Source organism: Lytechinus variegatus, chromosome 14 (assembly GCF_018143015.1).
Source record: "Lytechinus variegatus isolate NC3 chromosome 14, Lvar_3.0, whole genome shotgun sequence".
Classification (NCBI taxonomy): domain Eukaryota; kingdom Metazoa; phylum Echinodermata; class Echinoidea; order Temnopleuroida; family Toxopneustidae; genus Lytechinus; species Lytechinus variegatus.
In genome coordinates this window covers 2,206,178-2,227,639 of record NC_054753.1, presented here as the reverse complement: position 1 = coordinate 2,227,639, position 21,462 = coordinate 2,206,178, and the positions used below count along the sequence as shown (strand labels likewise).

Genomic DNA, 21,462 nt, shown 5'->3' with positions numbered 1-21,462 from the left:
TATGTATATAAATATCTCTCGACAAGAAATTAGCCAACAAATCTCGTACACGGGTAGAATCTCGAACGAATATGCGCTTTCCGGGAATCACCGATTGTTCGTATAGCCTTGCACCTATAAACACTGCGATACAAATCAACACTTGACAAAGGATTTTATATGTTGCATCATTTGTTTCTTTTATTAAAAGCAATACTTTTTAAAGTTGATTCTAATGTATATACAAATTGTGATTATAAATAGTTTAAGCCCCATGCAGACCTTTTTAAGGAGCAGGATATTTATAGAAGGGGGGGGTCAAATGAGGGGTTTGTTTCTGTTGCATATCATACACTGCTAGACTAATAATTGAATGAGTAGAGGTGATAACACCAAAAAGGATAATTATGATGGCTATATTTTTTTTCTTTTTAAATCATTTCTATGATTATTCTGAAAATGATTTCAAGTTCCAATTTCCATAAATATCTATACATTTTATTGCCAATACAACGCCCTCGTCTTACAATCAAAACACATCTTTTAAAACATGAAATAGACTCATTATCTGCGAATAAAAAGAAAACCTATGACAGTAACTGTTCAAGGTCTTGGGGCCCCTCCATGGGAATTACAATTATGGTTACTATAATGTGTGCCGAGATTGAAATAATTGCTATTGACCAATGATATCATGGTACAATAATAACTGCGGGTTTCCATGATGGTGGATTTTTCAAACGCAGAACGACAAATGTTTGACTTACTAACATGACAACTTTTGGACAAAAATAGACAAGTCGTATTATAAAACGCTCCCCAAACAGATCGGGCAAGCTGACCCTGGCTTAATTTTAGTAAAGGCAAAAACGGAATAGAGAAAAATAATGGTGAAGTTTCGATGAAATCCATCAACTAATGACTGGGTTATAACTTGTTAACATCCGAGTCCGTAATCGTTTTGTGTGATTTGAATTCCCCCAAATTCTGGGAAAAATCATTGATAGAGTGGTTATATATTCGCGGAAGGGGCCGGGTCATGATATACCCCCTTCAATGACTTATTTCACGTCATGTTCCATGGAATTTATAAAATTCATACTACTTGATATGGAGGGGCCGCTCAGATGACGTCACAAATGAAAAACTTTAAATACATAGCTCTTAATCATTAATGGATCATCATTCTTCACCATTAATTTCTCTATTTGATTTCTGCTTGTGCTAAAGCCAACTTATCGCAAGGATGAACTTTAGGTCGCCCGAATGCGTTTATTCAAACGACAGATAAAGTATATTTTCTATTTCATTTCTACGGACACTGCATCTATCAGCTTGGCGTCAAGATACCGTTTCTATCGTTCTGTAGAGAGCCGTAAGAGGGCGTTGGACTAGTTGATGAGCCGCTCTGTGCTTCCTCGGCCTCTTGTCTCGCCTTCTGTCCCACTTTACTGTGTTTATATCCATAGAGGGCGTATATCAACAAACCTGAAGAAGACATATAAAAGACAAGAAAAATATTTTAAAAAAATTTAACCTTCATCACGATACAGCATTTTGATATTGGGATTCTAACATTGGAATTCCAATTTCTCTGACTTTCTCTCTCTCGATATTTTTTTAATGGAAACCTCCCGAGGACCTTCAAACAATCGCAAAGGACAAGCAGGAAAACAAATTTGGCAAAAGCGAACAAGCTACCATCTTTCAGAGATCAAGGGGCATGTGATTGATCATGGTTTGAATGCTTCTGACAAAAGACAATTCCATGGTTAAAAGAGAACTCGGATATTAAACGCAGCAGCTGAACATTAGAGATATTTCCATCCTCTTATTTGAGGAAAGACGGGTCGACTTTTAACAAATTGTAATATATTCTGCATTGGCGAACGTTTTGCTTTTGACGAAATATGTTTTTAGCACATTCAATGTGAAAACATTAGTATTCACCTAAGGTGGGACAGTGTAAATTTGGTACACAATAGTTTCACATCAAGGTGAGATCGCTGGTACGATCGCAGTGACCGTACCCAGCGACCGATAAAATCATGGTGTTAAAATTTCATCGTACTCAACGACCGATCGTATTGGTCACTAAGTACGATGAAATGCTACCGATCGTTTTGAGTATGGCCTGGAGAGCGCTTCATGAAAGGACTTGTCAGATGTTTTATCCGACATTTACCAGAGTAATGGTGTTTCTCAGCCAATCAGATTCAAGGAAAGATTTCAGATCTGACAACTTGTCGGACAAAAATGTTGATGAAACCCCTGAAACACTCCCCAGATTGTGACGGATGCAAGCTTGATGTGAAAGCACAGCATACTCAGCGATCGATCGAAATGCAATGTCATGCTGTATTCATCCTTTGTGACGTCAATGCGCATAGCGTAAAATATGCGCAGATCATGATGCGCATATTATACAGCGACCGATCGCTTAGGGCCTGACCAAATTTTGACGGCGGTGTTAAAGATGGCGACCGTACTTAATGTGAAAGCAGTATTCGACTTCCAAATTCTATTGTGTGTCTTGTATAATCAGAAAAGAAATGGATAGACAGAGTACTCAGCAAATATTCTGAGCTCGACAGATGTTTGAGTCGTGATTTTAAAAAGGGGAATTTTCAAATCTAACTGTTTGACATGAAAGCCACTATTGAAAACAGACATTAGTGCATGAAATTGAATGTCAAATAGGTAAGATTTTAGCTCTTTTCATTCTGATCATGCAGGCGTGCAAGTGCATAGCAATAATGATACAACTATTCTGAACTTTATTGGAACAGGACGCATTATCCAAATAACATTGAAGACGAATATGTGTAAACACTAAACACACAAATACATATGAATCAAACACACTCATGGAAAGACAATTATTGAATTACTCAGGAATCTAGGGTCGGACTTTTACGGGATGCGATTTTTTTTTCAAAAAAAATTGAGAAAAAAAAAACCATTACACATTTCGTCTCCCGAAAAAAAAATCATATTGCTCATTATACAAGGTGCGCGATTGCAAATTGTATGAAGAGTGCCCGCGTCTTCTGTCACCCCCATGATCCGAGCCTGGTTGTTTGTTTGTGGTATTTGTCTGGGGATTATTCTTCATATTCATTTAGCTGTTAAGTCTGATGCTTAACAGCCTAAGGAGGTGGCAGATTGCTTTAATGATTATTTTACCAACTCGATCGGAGAACTTGTGGGTGAAATTAATAGTGCAAATGAAATCTCTCCATTTTCCTTGACATCTCAATATGATGTTCGCACTGAAAACGTAGAATACAATGCACCATTGATTACTCACGACTTTGTGGTAAAAACTATCAATAATCTGTCGTGCAAGAAAGCTACTGGACATGATAACTTGTCTGTAAAACTGTTAAAACTTTTAATTACAGTCCCTATCGTTCTGTCTACGCTTGTTTATATCTTGAACCTATCATTAAATGAAGGACTGTTTCCAACCGAATGGAAAACTGCTAGAATTCAACCAATTCCCAAATCAGGTGATAAAGCATTTGTTCAGAATTATAGACCGATAGCTATTTTACCTGTGCTCTCCAAGATCATTGAAAGAGCTGTAAGTTCAAGCCTTCTTAAACATCTTCTTCAACAAGAAATACTGTCTCCAAATCAGTTTGGCTTCAGGCCTAATCATTCATGCGAGACAGCACTACTTTGTATGGTTGATGATTGGTCGAAGCAGGTAGATAATGGGAGACTGAACGGTGTTGCATTCATTGACTTACGTCGTGCTTTCGACACCGTAGACCATTCGCTTCTCCTCAATAAACTTAAATCATGTGGCTGCTCTCGATCGTGTTTAAAATGGTTTGAGTCGTACTTAGTAAATCGCAGACAATTCGTTTCTATTGGTAATGAAAAGTCTTCTACAAAAAAAATTAATGTAGGTGTCCCTCAGGGCTCAATTCTTGCCCCGGTTCTGTTCTCACTATTTATCAATGACTTACCGAATCATGTTACTAGTGCCTCAGTGTATATGTACGCAGATGACACTACTATTTCAGTATCTGGTAAGACTAAAACAGAGGTCGAAACCAATCTAACCCAGGCACTATACGAGACCTATTCATGGATAAGAAATAACAAACTGATCTTAAACTATAAGATCATATACTTAAACTTGGAACAAACTGCCTGAACATATAAGATTTTCAAGATCTGTTCATTCCTTTAAATTCCAACTTAAACACATATAGACAAATCATATCGTTCATTTTAATCATTATACAATACACTTATCATACACTATTCTATTGTCCGTGCCGTTCCTATAGTACATTTGGTATCGATTGCTGCTCATTTCTTGTCTTTCTGTTATTACCACTTATTATCTAGACATTAAAACGTGTTGTGTTTTATTTGTTTTTTTTAATCTTTTTATCTTGATGTATATAAGTGATAAAATTATCAAATGATGCAATATGTCTTCTGCTTGTTTTTTTTTTTGTTTTTTTAATTCCAAAAGTAAATTTATTAGTACTGTATAATACATTGCCTTGTGTTTTAACGATCTTTCATCTTTTTAAATGCTTATATATAATCACAGAGCCCTGAGGTAGACCAGCTTTTAATGTTAATATTTTGCATATTTTTATCATGTATCTTGCCATCGGTAACTCGTATCACATTTTCGTATTTTTACCTTGTATTTATTCCCTTTTTCTGTATCTCATAATGTCCTGTTACTATGTTTTTCGTGCATTGTATGTATTTTAATGCTGATCAGGCCACTCTGTATAAATATTCGAGAATAAATAAATAAATAAATAAATGCTTGTTCGCGATTGCAGTAGCTGTTGATTGAGATAAACGACCTGTTGAATATGAAAATATGGGGTTAAAAAATCGAATTTCAAGTCCAGATACACAAATTATTCTTCTTGTACTTTTCATGATTTTAGTTTTAATGATATGTCTTAGCGAGATACGCATCCTGTTAGTGCTAAATGTGACAATTTTCAGCTTGCTCTCCCATCAATAAATTGTTAAGTGATATATCCATTCCATTTATGTCTAAAAGTGCTTAATTAAAACGTCCAGTTATCCTCTCAGGATATTAAACATTTTCAGCTCGAGCTTCGCGCTAGCATTATTTTTTTTGAGACCTCATCTTTACAAGTCACTGCTAACAGATCTTGACATGTCCCTTATCGAATTTTGTAGGACCTGCATTAATTTGTTTTAGCTCGTGCTTAGCATGCTTAACGCTCGATTTTGTGAAACAAGCAAAACATTTTAAGGTTCGCATTTGCCCCCCCCCCCCACCAACCACTTTTTAAAATCCTGGAGTCACCAATCTTCGGAGCGGGTGCTTTTTAATTATCTTATCCACTTTTAATGAGAACAAACAATAACAAGATGAATAAATTGAGATCCGTTAACCAGTTAACGAATCAACGGATCTAAATCTATTCACGTTTTTTTTTTTGACGAACAAAAAGGCTGAAGTTTTGTAAACTGTCGGTTTGATAACCAAACTTTCGACCTTTTAATGGGTCTTCATCTGGGGAGCGTTTCATGAGAGGAGTTGTCGGGCGGTTTATCCGACAAGTCCTGTTTTATCCGACAGTTACTATAGTAACAGTGCTTCTCAACCAATCAGAATCCAGGAAAGTTGTCAGATCCGACAACTTGTCGGAAGAAGATATTGATGAAACGCCCCCCTGGACTTGATTGTGGCAGGAGGAGAGGAAGGTTTTGAATGTCTAGTGCATGATTATACACTCTAAACAAATCAGTCAAACATGACTAGTTAATAGGGTCAGCTGGGTGCAACTGTTATTCTAGTCATATTTGACTATTTTCTAGTCATATTGTACTAAAAAGGAGTTATTTCTGACTAGAATATATGTCAGAAATGTGAATATCAGTGATTGCCATATCAGTTGCTCCCAGCTGAATACTGGTCTAGTCAATTTGACTGATTTGTTTTAAGTGTGTACAACTTACCTATGGCAATCCATACAAAGAACCGGATCCATGTGATAAGAGTAAGCATAAGCATCAATCCACAATTAAGAAGAACGCTCAGAATAGGTACCAAGGGGACAAAGGGAACCTGCAAGATATAGGATAAAAGAATAAACATAGCTCAATCGTAAGCATGGTAAGAGTTATTTGTGCAATCTTACCTTACCTTTCCATGTCACTCTAAATGCAATGAGGTAGTCTGGTCCCTCCCCACACTCCTCTCATTTTTGTAAGACGAGGTACCAATCAGTTTTGAGTGGGATTTACATCTTTTGAGAGTGAATTTTAGCCCTTCTGGAGTGAACAGTGTTTTTTAAAGACATTTTCACTCCAAAAGGAAGTAAATTCACTCTGAAAATTTGATAATCTCAGTCCAAAATGATTGGTCCCTAGTCTCAATCTGAGAGGAGTATGATAGGGGACCAGATTAGCTCTTTTGCATTTAGAGTGATTTTTTTCTAAATAATAGGCAACAAAGGCCTTGATTCAAATACTGTTAGTAATCAGTAACCTTCGAGGGGGGTTAATTATTGCTTATTCCTTTGTTAATATAATTACAACGGGTTCTGTGATAAACAAGGGATTGCGGATTGGAATTATTTAATAATTCAGACGTTTCTGAGCGTGGAAAACGTAAATACTTTCGCTGAATAGCTAGACAATGGCGAGCCAAATAATTTTTTACCTGGTCAGTATTCATTATCTCACTTCATCGGGTAAAGCATAATACCAGCATTTTATCATTAAAGGTCTAATCCACCCAAGAAAATGTTGATTAAAATCAATAGGGCAAAATCAAATATATAAAGCTGAAAATTGCATCATAATTGAATGTGAGGTAAATTATACACACAACCTAGTGAGTCATGGAAACGAGAGGCTCTGTTACCGAATATCAAGGTAAGTTGCACAATTTGGTACATACTGTGTTGGGTGCAATTTTACCAATATAATGTGTAGTTGCTGTGTTACGACAAATTTTAGTAGATATACCAAAATATGTAGGACATAAACGGCACATTTTGGTAACTGCTAGGATCATTATCTCAATATTCAGCTCTCATCCAATGTCTTCAAACCGCCAATACACAGGACAGATGAGGAGAAAATTTGAATATTTCATACTTCGTGGAATATAGTGAGTGGATGGCATAAGTATCTTCATTTGAATATCGACAGAATGTGCATAATTTAATATGTGAGAGTAAGTGAAATTTAAAGATGTAATAACTATCTTATTTTACATCCAATTTGATGATATCGTCAGTCTTATGCTTGTCGGAGTTTAATCTTTGGATACACATCAACTTTTTTGGGGGGCGGACTTGTCCATTAAGAATGGGAACATAGTATAAACTTACACTGAACTGCTGACCCGGGTCGTTCTGGTAATGCAGAGGTATCAAACTAAAACAGGTCAAACTCACAATGGACGTCGAAATCAAAAGGAGGATGGCCCACCAGTCACAAGCAGCTAAATACTCGTATCCATGGAGAACAATGGCGATGGCTCCGACTCCAAATAGGACTCCTACAAGAAGGGCCACTAAGACGACCTTTCCCGGTGTGTAGCCATAGAGCCGCCATATGATGGGCCATCCTCTGTATTTTTCTATTAGAGTCCCAGCAAGATGGAGATCATAGGCATTATCCGTGTGGGTCACGATGGGATCTGCCGATGATGCCGAGCGCAGAGGATATTCCAAGGGCATCAGATTGTGATTGTCACCTTTTGCGTCGTACTGATCTCTTAAAAAGGAATCGTGGATGCTGACGTTGATGTTGTAGCCACCAGGTCTGTAGCGTAACACCACTATTGAAGCTGCAACAATGGCATAGGCACAGAGAACACCGATCGATAGAAACGCGACAAGGTCTACTAAGGTGAAAAATATATCTAGGAGGGCAACGAAGAATCCGAATATGATCCCGGCGGTGACAGGTACCTGGGTCCTGCTGTTGACTGTGGCAAGGAATTCAAATATCAGTCCATCTGATGCCATCGCGTACAGGGATCGAGGCAGACAAAAGAGGGACGTTAAGATACAAGTAAAGGTAGAACATATGGCTCCAACCCCAACCACCCACTCGGCCCATAGGACACCATTGTATTGGAAGGCCTGCGAAAAGGCGGAGGCGGCATTAAGTTTCCAATATGGTATAATCAATGTCAGTATTGCTGATGGAATCATGTATAAGATTGTTATGATAACAATAGATGAAACCATTGCGATGGGTATACTTTTTCTAGGGTTAAGAGTCTCCTCACTAGATATTGCAATGACGTCGAAACCAACGTATGAATAGAAACACGTCGCTGCTCCTGTTATAACCCCCTTAAAACCATATGGAGTGAATCCACCTGGTCCTTCCCAGTTCTCTATATTCACATACTTTGCACCCAACCCGACAATGATTCCTACGACAATAACATTAACCACTAAGAAGATATTGTTCAAGGTCGATGATGTTCCTACCCCAAGGAGAACAAAGATCATGACAAATAGACAATATGCCGCTCCCAGGATATCAGGATATGGGGCTATAAATGGTACGTCCCATGTTTTATTCCCCATTACGTAGGTTATTGTGAAGTTCGAATAAGCTCCATTCGATAGCTCATCGATGTAACCACTGAAGGAGCGTCCAACCGAAGCAGCAGAAGCAGTGTACTCGAGGATCATGTTCCATCCGATAAGGAATGCCCACAGCTCACCAATCGTGACATAAGTGAACAGGTACGCAGAACCGGTCCTTGGAATCCGACACGAGAACTCTGCATAGCACAACGAAGCGAACAAGGAAGCCAGACCGGCGATGAAGTAGGAAATAAACACGGCAGGACCGGCATATTCCTTGGCAACGGTTCCAGTCAGGACATACAACCCGGCACCAAACATGGAACCAATGCCAAGGAAAGTCAGGTCGATAGTGCTCAGGTAACGTCGTAAAGGCGTCGAATACGTGTCTTCATCTGGGCTAAACTGCTTCTTTCGACTAAGCGTCTTCAAGAACTTGACGCAAGTGTTTTGTCCGTTTCCATCCATTGTGGCTGACTCAACTGATGTCACTTGTTACCAGCAATGCTACCAATAGGAAATGCCCCTTAATAGAGTATCAGGTAGTATCCGACATTTCTGCAGCAAGAGAATATTTATGAAAAAAGATATCAATTTGATGAATGAAACTTTGGTACAGGTCCAATAATGTGTATTTTGTAAGACGGTCACCTAATGTTTCTATTTTAGACAAGTGTATGTGACCGTTGATTTGTTTTCATCCATTAATTTTTTTAAAAATTTGAATCAATGGATTATAAGCGGCCTCTAGCTTTCTCTAACGTATTTATTTCTAATTTTAAAAAAGTCACTCCCAGGATTTTGTTAAACGTCCCCGAAACTCGATGAAGACACAACAATGTATAGGGGTTACTCGATTATTGACATAAAAACCGTGGAAAAAATATTGCCATGATTCTTTACAGTAGTGTTAAAGATCTTTTTGGAAGCAAACAAATATACATGTATATTATATTTAACTATATAAGATCATTATTATCATCCAAGAATTGGTATACTTTGTAAATAATATTCTTGTTTGTTTTTTCTATTTATACTGTATATGCCTATGGACATGCTGAAGACAGTTTGATAGATGATAGCATGTTTTTTTTTTCTCTCTATACACGGTATTCAAATGAATAAACTGAAAAAGACAAACTGAAACTTTACACCGATGGAAGGATGATAAATAACATTTTCAAAAGCTTTAGAACATAAAAAAAGACCACAAGCCTTGCGGAACCCAACTTCTAGTCTTTTATAACGTCATGCTAGGTGGTTACACTTCGTAATTCCGAAACACGTGAATTGCCTATATACCTCGATATTCGTTAATTCGAAGACGAAAAAGGGTTCGTTAATCCGGACATTTGTGGCGTAATTCCGAAGGTTCGTTAATCCGAAAAGGAATGATAATCGTAATTCCGAAGGTTCGTTAGTCCGAAACACGTGAATTGCCTATATACCTCGATATTCGTTAATTCGAAGACGAAAAAGGGTTCGTTAATCCGGACATTTGTGGCGTAATTCCGAAGGTTCGTTAATCCGAAAAGGAATGATAGTCGTAATTCCGAAGGTTCGTTAGTCCGAAAAGGAAATGAGGTTCGTAATTCCGAAGGTTCGTTAGTCCGAAAAGGAAATGAGGTTCGTATTTCCGAAGGTTCGTTAGTCCGAAAACGAAATGAACAAGGAACCTCATTTCGTTTTCGGATAAACGAACCTTCGGAACAACGAACCTTATTTCGTTTTCGGATTTACGAACCTTCGGAACAACGAACCTCATTTCACTTTCGGAATAACGAACCTTCGGAATAACGAAGCTTCGGAATTATGAATGTATACGATGCTAGGTAATTTCGAATAATAATCACTTGCGTTTTGGGAAATGTTTAGTGCTTAGATGGCCGACGAAAACCTAAAGCTCTCTATCAATATGTTTGTACTTTCGTGATTTCTTTCTTTAAGTCTTGTTTTGATATGGCAGTTATGTGATTAAGCTTTTGCATCTTGTATTTATCTTTATTAAACATAAAATTCTGGAGAATAAACCAGTTTGTTGTTCCATTTTGCGCATGAACAGAAGAAGGTCATTTGTTCTAAATTGGTTCTAATATTTTATGAGATTAGCGCCAACTTTGATGTCTTGATAATTCATGTATTCTTTTGAATTGGTTTTTTCATCACATCCATAAAAAAAATAATAGTCCGCTAGCTACTGGTATTTTACAGTTGGCCAAGTACATTGCTATAACAACATGCTAAGTGCATTCAAAGTAGAAATGCAACAAAAACATTTATGGAGGGTTCATTGATGGGTGATTCTAATCACCTGGGGCACGTTGCATAAAAGTTTTTACCTGAGAAAACTCAGATTATTTTTACCGGAATTTTTCCCTGTGTTAAAGAAATCAGACTAACCTCAGTTTTCAGTTTTCTCAGGTAGAAAAGTTTTATGCAACAGGCCCCTGGAGCCCGTTGCAGAAAGAGATCAAACGTAAATCAAAAAAAAAAAATCTTACGCAACTTTATTTTCAGCCAATGAATCTTCCGTATTCGTGACTTGCGCTTTGATATTTTGACTTGCGTTTAAACGCGACTCATTCTGCAACAGGCCCCTGATGTATTTTGCTATATGTAAAGCATGCTTACACAATATCTTGTTTTGAAATCTGCCTATCATAATGAAATAAATGAAAGGTCATTTGACCAAAATTGCCCATGAACTAACTACGAACTGCTCTATGCTATCACTCTAAAAACAAATCAGTCAAAAATGACTAGCTAATGGGGTCAGGTGGGTGCAACGGTTATTCTAGTCATATTTGACTATTTTCTAGTCATGTTGTACTAAAAAGAGTTATTTCTGACTAGAATATATGTCAGAAATGTGCATATCAGTGATTGCAATATCAGTTGCTCCACGCTGACTACTGGTCTAGTCAATTTGACTGATTTGTTTTAAGATAATTTTCTTCGTTTTCTGTGCTTTTTGAACAGCCAATAGTTATTTCGGTTTTTACAGAAAACATTCTCAGTCGAATTATTGTTTCTTTTGGGGGTAGCTGGTTACATATTTTGGTCTGTGAGTGACAGGTGTGATGTCAATGTTTTTATGGCAAGATAACAGGCGCACGTGTAGATGACGATTATTCAAGACGAACGTGGTGTTACACTCATGGATATGAAATACTTTGACCTTTTGAAGTAATTAAAATCATTTTTACAATTATAGCTGGTACCTCTAAATCGTTACATATATCCAGCTGATGCAGTAGAAAGAGAAGCACATTCGGCAATACGTTGATTGGAATGAACATGACAAAATGAGAAAATATGGATAAAGGCTTGATGAAAGTTCGTCAAAGAATACGTGACGTAATATGCGATCAGCCTCCCCATCTATACATATAGCATTCATAGATAAATGCCATAAATTCCATAACTTGGTTTCTTATTGAAAATGACGGATACGATTTGTTTTTATCTTCCAAAAGAAGGTAGGAAAGGTCTGATACACGCGTATCACACATACATATTTTACATTTTTCTTTGTCATGTTTGAGAAATCTTTCATCAGATTATTATAAACAATATTTCAAGCATCATCCATATTTCAATGTTTTCGCCTTTTGTTCGAGTTAGAGTAATCTAGTGAATTCCTAGTAGTATAGGCCGGTAATGTCTGATGCAAAAATAGTCGAATAGTGCTTCTCTTTCTACTGCATCAGCTGGATATATGTAACGATTTAGAGGTACCAGCTATAATTGTAAAAATGATTTTAATTACTTCAAAAGGTCAAAGTGTTAAGGATCTAGAACGTCGCCATAAGAAAGGCGTTAACAGGATTCGAACCTCGGACTCTACCCAGCTTGGATTACAGGCGCACGCACAACGCCCGATTTGAGCGCAATTGAGCAAATTACATTGGTTGCGAGGGCGGTGCATTTTTATTTCAAAAACAACAAACAACGCAACATTTAGAAAAGGTTTCTGTTTCTGTTGTGGTAACTCCCGTAGGAACTCGGCATGACAGCATTTTTTGCTGGTAAACGCCAAGCTGGTATATAACCAATTACCTTGGAAACATTTTACGTCTAGGTAAATCAGCCATAGTGGCTGACATAATAGACGACAGGTATCACTCTTGGGCCTTTTTATCAAAGTGGAGACAATGGCAGAGTTGGGATTCGAACTCACAACCTTGCGATTATGAGTCCAATGCTCAAACCACTGGACCACACGACCCGTCATCCCTCCAACCTTTTAAAATGTTGAGTTAGCATTTCATTATTTTTAGAGTGAAAGGTCGAGAGTAATTCTGTGACGCGCGTTTAGGGGTAATTCACTTGAGTGCGGCAGGTTGGGGTCGATCCAACAGATTTTTTTAAATATTTTTTTTCTCTCTTATCATGCCGTATATTTTGTTAATAGTTAATATTTCATTTTGTAATTGCTTAAACGCATTAGTATTAATATCTAGTATTTATGAAGCTTGATGTATAATTTATATAATTATATTTGTAATGGATTTATTGTATAATTTGTAATTATGTTTCAAATAGTTTGTACAAATTGCTTATAGAATGTGATTGTGTATTTTGATTTGAGAGAATATAATAAAACATCCTTTAAAAAAATCCTACTCCCATGTCATCATCGGCAGGTGATTTTTTATGTATACCATAGTTTTATGCAATGGGCCCCTGGGGCCCATTGCATAAAACTTTTTACCTGAGAAAACTCTGGTAAAAACTGGAAACTAAGGTTAGTCTGATTTCTGCCATTGACTTTAACACAGGGCAAAAACTCTGGTAAAAACAACCTGAGTTTTCTCAGGTAAAAAGTTTTATGCAACGGGCCCCAGGTGCAAATTCTTAGCCCTACAATAAGATTCATGGGACAGGAAAACAAGGGTACCGAGAGTTGAATTAACAAGATATAAATACAAACACCTGGATATCGCTCGCAATTGCAGGTGAATGTCCAATCATTGCAATTCATTTAGGCCCGATGAACATGTGATTGTCAAAAGGGGCACGTCCGTAAAATAAACGACATTTTGGAACATCCGACCCCCATTTTCTCTCAAGTTCGATTTCACTTCATTTCTGACCAAGTCATGGTCATTTTAGAGCATTACAGACTGTCAAAAGATCCAGATATTGTAGACAGAAATTTTCTTGAAGGTCCCACATACGGAGGCGGACTTACATAATTAATAGAATTGCCCAAAGGTAAAAAAATAAGGCTAAGTTCATTTTAGACAAGTTTAGATATCGAACCCATCTTTTACATGTTTTAGGTGCATTTCTGTAGAAACTGATATACAACAGATGTTCGCAGCCATTATCATGAATATCGCAATCAAATGAATAACTTGTCTACCATTGCTATAATATTACCAATTAAATGCATTCGATTTGTATAACTCTAATCACTACCGGGAATGTGCACGCTATAACTATGATTAAACGAAACATAAATCTCATTCTATTTCATATACAGTATACATATACCTTTGCCATTATCATATCATGCATATTCTACATTTGCAGTAATTTACGTTGAGCACATTACATTAGATTTGTGCATGTTCAATATTTCTAGTATATTTCCGTATGGAAGCACAACACTAATACACGGTCATAATTAGCATTTCAAACTGTAAAAAGTAGAAATCTACAATATTAATTTTGAACTTAATGAACAGAAAATGATTAAACATCTCAACTATCAAATAGTGTGTCCATTCAATGTGTAAATTTGGGTTTTCTTTACTCCATTCATAGTGCATTCGTGTCTTTAATCTATTCCGTGTGTGGTTTACATATTTTTCAAACTGCACTATACCGACTATTATATATGCATGGATAACTTTCAAAGTGAATTATACTTGAATGCCTTTTTAAGGAGAGCCTTTTTGAGCATGTGATATAAGGTTTAACTCAACAATATCATGCACGAAAGCATTTTCATACAAACTTCATGGTAACTGCGTGGAAATGCATCTGTGAGAAAAAAAGTTCTTATCAGGTTTCTGAATTAAGCATGATAATTATTATCGGAGAGTGCTATATAAAAAATTAGTAGTAGTAGTAGTAGTGGTGGTGATGGTAGTAGCAGTAGTAGTAGTAGTAGTAGTAGTATAGTGGTGGTGGTGGTAGTAAAGTATTCGGATCAATTTCAATTAGGATTAGTTTGAGAGCAATTTGCGAAATTTGTGTTACTAACCCTAATCCTTATTGATTTAATAATAGAGTGAAGTAGATTTCATGCGTTGAGGTTAATTCCTGCCAGACATATTTCCATACAATTACAAACGTCTTTTCTATCGGTTATGCATCCTTTCTGGATTTTATGACATGAGAAAAGTTGAGACTGTGAACTATTCATAATTATAAACGGCAATCCTCCCGTTCCATTAATTAATGCATGGTAAGCATGGTAAATGTCTTATTTTTCAGATTTCGAATTATTCATTTCCGTTCATCAAAATTCACGAAATACAACGGTGTAACAATACATAATCAAAATAAAACAGACAATCCATTAATTTCACATTAGAAAAAAATATTGAACTTGATTGAATTCAACAGAATTACGGGCCCCGCCAGCATGTTTTGCATATAATAGGAATATTGATGTGATATTAATTATGTATTTACATATGCAAATGTATGTGTTTATGTATATATATGTATATTTATATATATATATATATATATATATATATACATATATATATATATATATATATGTACGATATAAACGAATGTGTATTTAGATAAGAGGCTGGGACTGACAGTTAATTTAATAGTTAAAAGTAGTAATGTCTAATATCTTGTTATGGTTGGTTATGCTTTTATTCAAACCAACTAATTCAAAAAGAAACTATTCCCTTTTCAAGATCATTCACGCTGTTGAATTGTCGAAACAAAATAATTAACTAAAGTCTGGTGTAAATCAAGATGAGAATACACATAATAATAACACAAAAATACAAGAGTTACTCTGCAGATAATCTCAAAGGATCGATAGGTAAATTACTTATAATGAAATTTAAAAAAAAAGGAAAGTTACTTACCCTTTCGTGACAATATCTTGAAGAAATTTCAACTCTTAAGCTGAAAACCTTTGATTTGGCTGTTTAGGATGCAGCGGATTGGTGGTGGAAGCAAACTAAAAAGCAATAAGTTGGCCTACGGGTTAAGTTTACAATACGTTATGCCATTGCTTTTTTTTTTATTTGCGTCAGAACGCATCCAACCAAATCACGCCATGGAACAAAATCATAGACTGCGATCGTTCGATCCAAGTTTGCTGTACATGTGCACGTTGAAAGCTGAGGAAATTTGAAGGAGTGGCTGCACTCCATGCACAAAAAAGGGACATGAATTAGACCTTCTTTTGACCTTCTTCTGTGGGGGAATGCTCCATGGTCTCCTCAAATTTCAAACGGAGTAGCCAAAGAACACACAGTGCTCGCAAGGTATATAAGCGATGTCAGTAACTTTAGAAGGTGATTATTGGTTTGCTGGTATACTTGATAATTAACAGGGTAGGATTCTGTTTCATCCTGACAAACACACAACACGCGAATTGGTTCTGCTGTTGGTGGTATTTCGTGTTCAAATCGTTTAATTTCTTAATTATTTTCTACAATAATAAAATAACACACCACATACTATACTTATGTAATATTATATAGGCCTACAATAACACAGCAAAATAATAAAGTTGGCGTAGTCAAAATAATAAATCTACAGTGAAAGAATGCTTCTCAATCTACTACCAAAGAAGACAAATTTCTTAGTTTTAACATGTTTAACAAATATAAATACAAACAAATACAACAAATATAATGCAAAACAGATAAATGAAAGTTCAACAGATTTGAAGCATTTTGTATCAATGCAATTTATTTGCATTTGGCAAAACATATTATTTTACATACAAAATATTCAAATGAATATTTGTTTACTCAAAGTAACTTTATCTTCTTAAACAAAATATTGTACATCAGTAATAAAACGACTACTAATTTATCTGTATTTTTTTCTTCAAAAAATATAACAAGAATAATGCCGTTTTCATGAAGAAGATGTCATAGTTTTTTACACCATTTTAATACCAACATTTTTTGTCAATCTCGAATATCATTCCATTGGCAATGAGCTATATATTGATATTGATGTCCAACGTTCATAGTTAAGTCCATGGCTGAGCGACATCCAAAATGAATGAGGTTTCAGTGTCTACTCTGTACATGACGACCATGCTCATAACGTTGTCAAACGTGCGGTGAGCACAGTGGGTGATTTCAAGTTCGGTGTTAGCCTTGATGTTGGTGTTCTAATTTCGATTGCTTCCCTTAGCTCCAAAACTTATTCAGATTTTGTAAAACTGATCGAGAGCACATTATTGACATCTCAACAAGTGAGTGACTTTTCGGGACCATCCTCATTTTATGTTTGGTGTTATAATCGTGTAAAAATGGCAACACCAACACCAAAAGGTCAACACTTAACTTAAAATCACCCAGTGTGTACACATATTGGACCATGTCAAAATATCTGATTCACACTCTTAAAATATGCTGAAATTGAAAAGTGTGAATATAACCTTGTGGGCACCTCGACAGTGTGATTGTTGATAGCGTGTTCACATGGTCGACTGTATGAACATTATTTTGATTCACATGCACTGTTGAAATGCTCAAATTTAACAGTATGTGTGCATACAATGTGGGACACTGTGTACACAGCAAAAACTGTGGTGTTAACCGGTGTACATAGAGGACCACATCAGTTATTTTACACCGGTGCTTAGTTAATCGGTGGTGTTAGTTTTAAACCTATAGGTGTTATTACAACACCTTTGGTTGTTACATTTACACTCTTTGGTGTTGTGTTCAATCTTTAGGGTGTAATTTTAACACCTCAGGGTGTGGTCCTCTATTAATACCGATTGGTGTCAGTTTTAACACCACAGTTTTTACAGTGTACTTTCCAATGTTTTGTTTTAAGTCTATTGTATTATTTTAAAGATCCAACAAATTAGTTTGTAGGCCGACATGCGGAAAGGTATTTCCATTAGTTCTAGTAAGTATTAATACGTAAACAACATATGTTACCTCGAAGTCATCCATTGATTGATTAAAAATGACTGGTCGAGTGGTTCTTCTTATGAATAGTTTCCTTCCTCATCTGATTTTATTTTCCATATGCCGTGAACCATTGATTGTTGTCTGGATTTTTATATCAGTATATAAAGCAAATAATAAACAGCTTATTTCAAAGTACAATAAAGATTAAATAAAAAGGGTGATTTACTCATACAGCGGAACAGACAGAGGAACACTAGCATGACTAGGAACATTAATTTGGAGGAAAACTTGTTGAAAAACAAAATTGCTTTGTTCGAGAAAACATTCACTTACAAACATTCATTTATTAAATCTATTCAATTATCAATCATAAAACGTGTTACCGCGAGAAGAACATAATTCGTGAAAATTTAGATTTTATTCATTTTTGTTTTCTTACAGCGAGTAGAATCACGCATATAATACTGGCGACGGAAATCTGCTTGGATCATTCTACATAGTATTTCAGGGTAACATTCATCAGATAGATGAGATCATAATAACATTAATGTGTTAACAGAGTTTGTGCATTTACTGCGAAAAAGCTTTCATAACATTCCCATTTAATATTGCACCATCGATAGAATCCGATAGAGTATCCAATTCAATTCTGTTATCCTTCCATTATTGTTTTAATACAATAAGATCATGACAAATGAATGAAGGGATGTGCCGTGTTATGTACATTATATCACAAATACGCAGCCGTTACAATTCTGAAAGTTAAAAGCCTCTTGTGCAAGATGGTCAAGGCAAAAGACATTCATGAATATCATTTACATCTTATTTTCTTCCATAGACAGATCAAGCAGAGTCAGGCATAATATCAGATGAAGAGTTTGTACGTATATGCCACCAAGGGCGCCGAAAGCGGGGGGGGGGGGGCAGGGGGGGGGGCACTTGCCCCCCCCCCCCCAAATAAATTTTTTTTGGGGGGGGCAAAACGAGATTTTGCCCCCCCTACCCAATGTGCCCCCCTGAAAGTAGAAAAATGATAAATTATTTAAGGACAAAAGTAAACGAAGGCACTTTTCTGCCTGATAATTGTCATTTCCATTGTCAAAAATGAAAAAAATTTGCCCCTGACGGGGCAAATACATTATCATAGTAAGCCTCGCGTCTTTTGACGAACAGTGTTCCTCTGTGAAACATACCTTTGATAAGCCCCTTTTCCATCTTATTACAGTGTGATAACGTTCAACCTTTTAATGAATACATTTCAGACTAAAAGCGAATGGCAAATTGATAGTGGTCCACCAATGATTAGGTTTATAACTCTATGATGCTGGCTGTGTCGTCTAACAAACGCGCGGTCGCCCAGAAACGCTCAGACCGGACCCGATATCACTAACGCGCGTGAACACTAGTTACTCGAGCAACATAATGGAATCTATGTCCCGGGGGGGGGCACTTACATTGACGAGTGGATACCATGCGCGACCACAAAAAAAACACGTAAAAAGGATGTCTTTTTCACGATATGGCACGTTACGTACGTAACGTGATAAGGGTGTCAAAAACACAAAAATAATGAAAAAAGGGTATCTATTTCGCTAGGAAAATTACGTGTTTTGGGTCGAATTTGTGGGAATGATAAAATAAAATTAAAATGTTTTATAAAGGATGTCCTTTTTGCCCCAACACTTCGTGTTTAGAGTCCGATTTGCGCAAGGTTTAGAAGGTGGGGGTCGTACTAAACCAAATAAGGTAAAGCAGACGACCGAAGGACCCGTAACAATAAAACATTCCTGACCTGTTTAGGGGTTGATTTCAGGGAATATTTACTAAGAGTATCGTTTTGTTTCCAATACTTGGTATACCCCATGGTCGCGCAAGGTATCCACTCGTGAATGGAAGTGCCCCACCCCCCCCCCCCCCCCCGAGATCTATGTCATAGCTGTCAAACCCAGAAACCATAACATCTCGAGAAACTTGTTTCAATTATTTCATTTTCAACTAAATATAAATTGAGTTGATACAGTGATAACAAGACAGTACCCTAAAGAAAATACCAAGGTCATGTCAACTGAATATAGACTTGTTATCAGAAAATTATACACAGAATAATCATGTGTAGAGGATTATAATTCATATTTTGAAAATGGTGAATCCCATTCGAAAGCAACTTAGAGATGTTTAGACATGACAAAAATAAAATCATCTGTGAAAGTGTCTTCTTAACCGGACTCATATTATCCGAGATATGAATAAAAATGTAAATAAAGAATGTAAAAGAAAAAATAAGCGTTACAGTACTGCTCACCTATAGAAACAATCTTAAAATATTTTCACAGCCCCGTATTTTCCTCCATTTCTTTTCATTGGCATGATTGAAAAGCGTTTTGTCTGATGCTATTTCAGATCATATGATATAGCACTTATATGTACGTATTTTAGATTTCAAAACTTCTTCCCATTACCTGTTATTAATCAGATCGAGATGGCAGCTAGCTCTGGTTCATCCCAGCTTTTGTTATTCATGGACGTTTGAAAAAAAAACAATCCGGCAGTGGGTGGGGCTGCAAGACCTAAATTTTCGAAGAAACTTAAGAGCGAGGGGGCTTGTGATGGGGGAGCTTTTGCATTTTCTAGAATAAAATTGAAGGATTTCGTGCACAATTTTGGTTAATTTTGCCCTTTCAATCGGCGGCCCCCGGCTGCGTACTGTCAAAGGCCTATATTACATTGGTTTGAAAACAATTTCGTTTGCAATAAGGCTCGTAATTTGCTGAAACTGCGACCCTGACCATGAAGAAACACCAGTCTGGGTCAGAAGAGGGGGGAAACAGAAGGAGCAAAAGGAACTCCAATACTGTTTAATTCTCAAGAAATTTATTTTTGAATGCTCTTAGAAACACAACTTTTATACTCCATTTTTTACACAAAGTCCTTACCGTGGGGGGGGGGGGGAGGTCCAACAGCCTCTCCCGCTAGATCGTTTCGGTATCTCACGCTGTCAAAAATATTGTGCCCCCTTCGGGATTTTGCCCCCCAAAAAACTGAAAGTGTTCCGGCGCGCCTGTATGCCACCATTTGTTTGGTCCTGTATTAATGATACATGTTTTCGTAGTCAAGATCTCACGAGCACGTTGATAGTCATTAGCAATGTAGTGGCGGGTCTAGGGGTATTAAAGGGGGGAGGGCGCCATGAGCCCCCTTAAAGGTCGGTGCCTCCGCTGTTGTCAAAGATGTTGGAATGAAAACATATGGGGCAGAGATCTATCCCCCACTGAACACGATAGAGCTACACCATTGCCCCGACATGTGTCCCGCTTCCAGGTCCGTGATGACACATACTAACCCTGCAGTCCAAGGGATCTAGGCCTATATACAGTATTTGTATTCACATCGTAGTCAAAACGCTTTAAACCTGGAACTTTAATACCTCGCCAGTGCCCCTCGATCGGCGGATGCAGTATACACCGCCGCACACGACACAATCCGACTACGAGGCGTTTTTTTTTGTCATTATGAATATTCCTATAGAAGTCAAGTTTATCTGATTTTAAGTTCGGCAATAATACAATGAACACTAACATTATTCGTCTGCGCTACAAGTCTTTTTGAGGTGCATGGAGTAAAGTCCAATTCGATGTGCGCAGGTCGTAGCCGGTGGTGAAGTCATTCGAGTTTGGAATTGAATTTGCTTTTGTTCCTACAAGGGAGCTCGAAATACAGTAGATTTTAGTATTTATAACGGTATTTGGAACTTTGATTGTGAGGAATTCACAGATTTGGCTGTTCATAACAAAGTCGTTGAAAATCTAATCGCATAC

General features: G+C 36.9%; 1 protein-coding gene across 1 annotated transcript; it reads right to left on the bottom strand.

Moving 5' to 3' along the window:
- Positions 1–1,244: 1,244 nt before the first annotated feature.
- On the bottom strand, positions 1,245–15,996 carry LOC121427828 (cationic amino acid transporter 4-like). The gene is made up of 4 exons (XM_041624394.1): positions 15,626–15,996; positions 7,341–9,116; positions 5,959–6,067; positions 1,245–1,467 (listed from the first exon to the last, which is right to left on the bottom strand). Exons 2-4 carry the CDS (start codon positions 9,024–9,026, stop codon positions 1,310–1,312), a joined length of 1,953 nt encoding a protein of 650 aa, XP_041480328.1. The 5' UTR covers positions 9,027–9,116; positions 15,626–15,996; the 3' UTR covers positions 1,245–1,309.
- Positions 15,997–21,462: the final 5,466 nt, after the last annotated feature.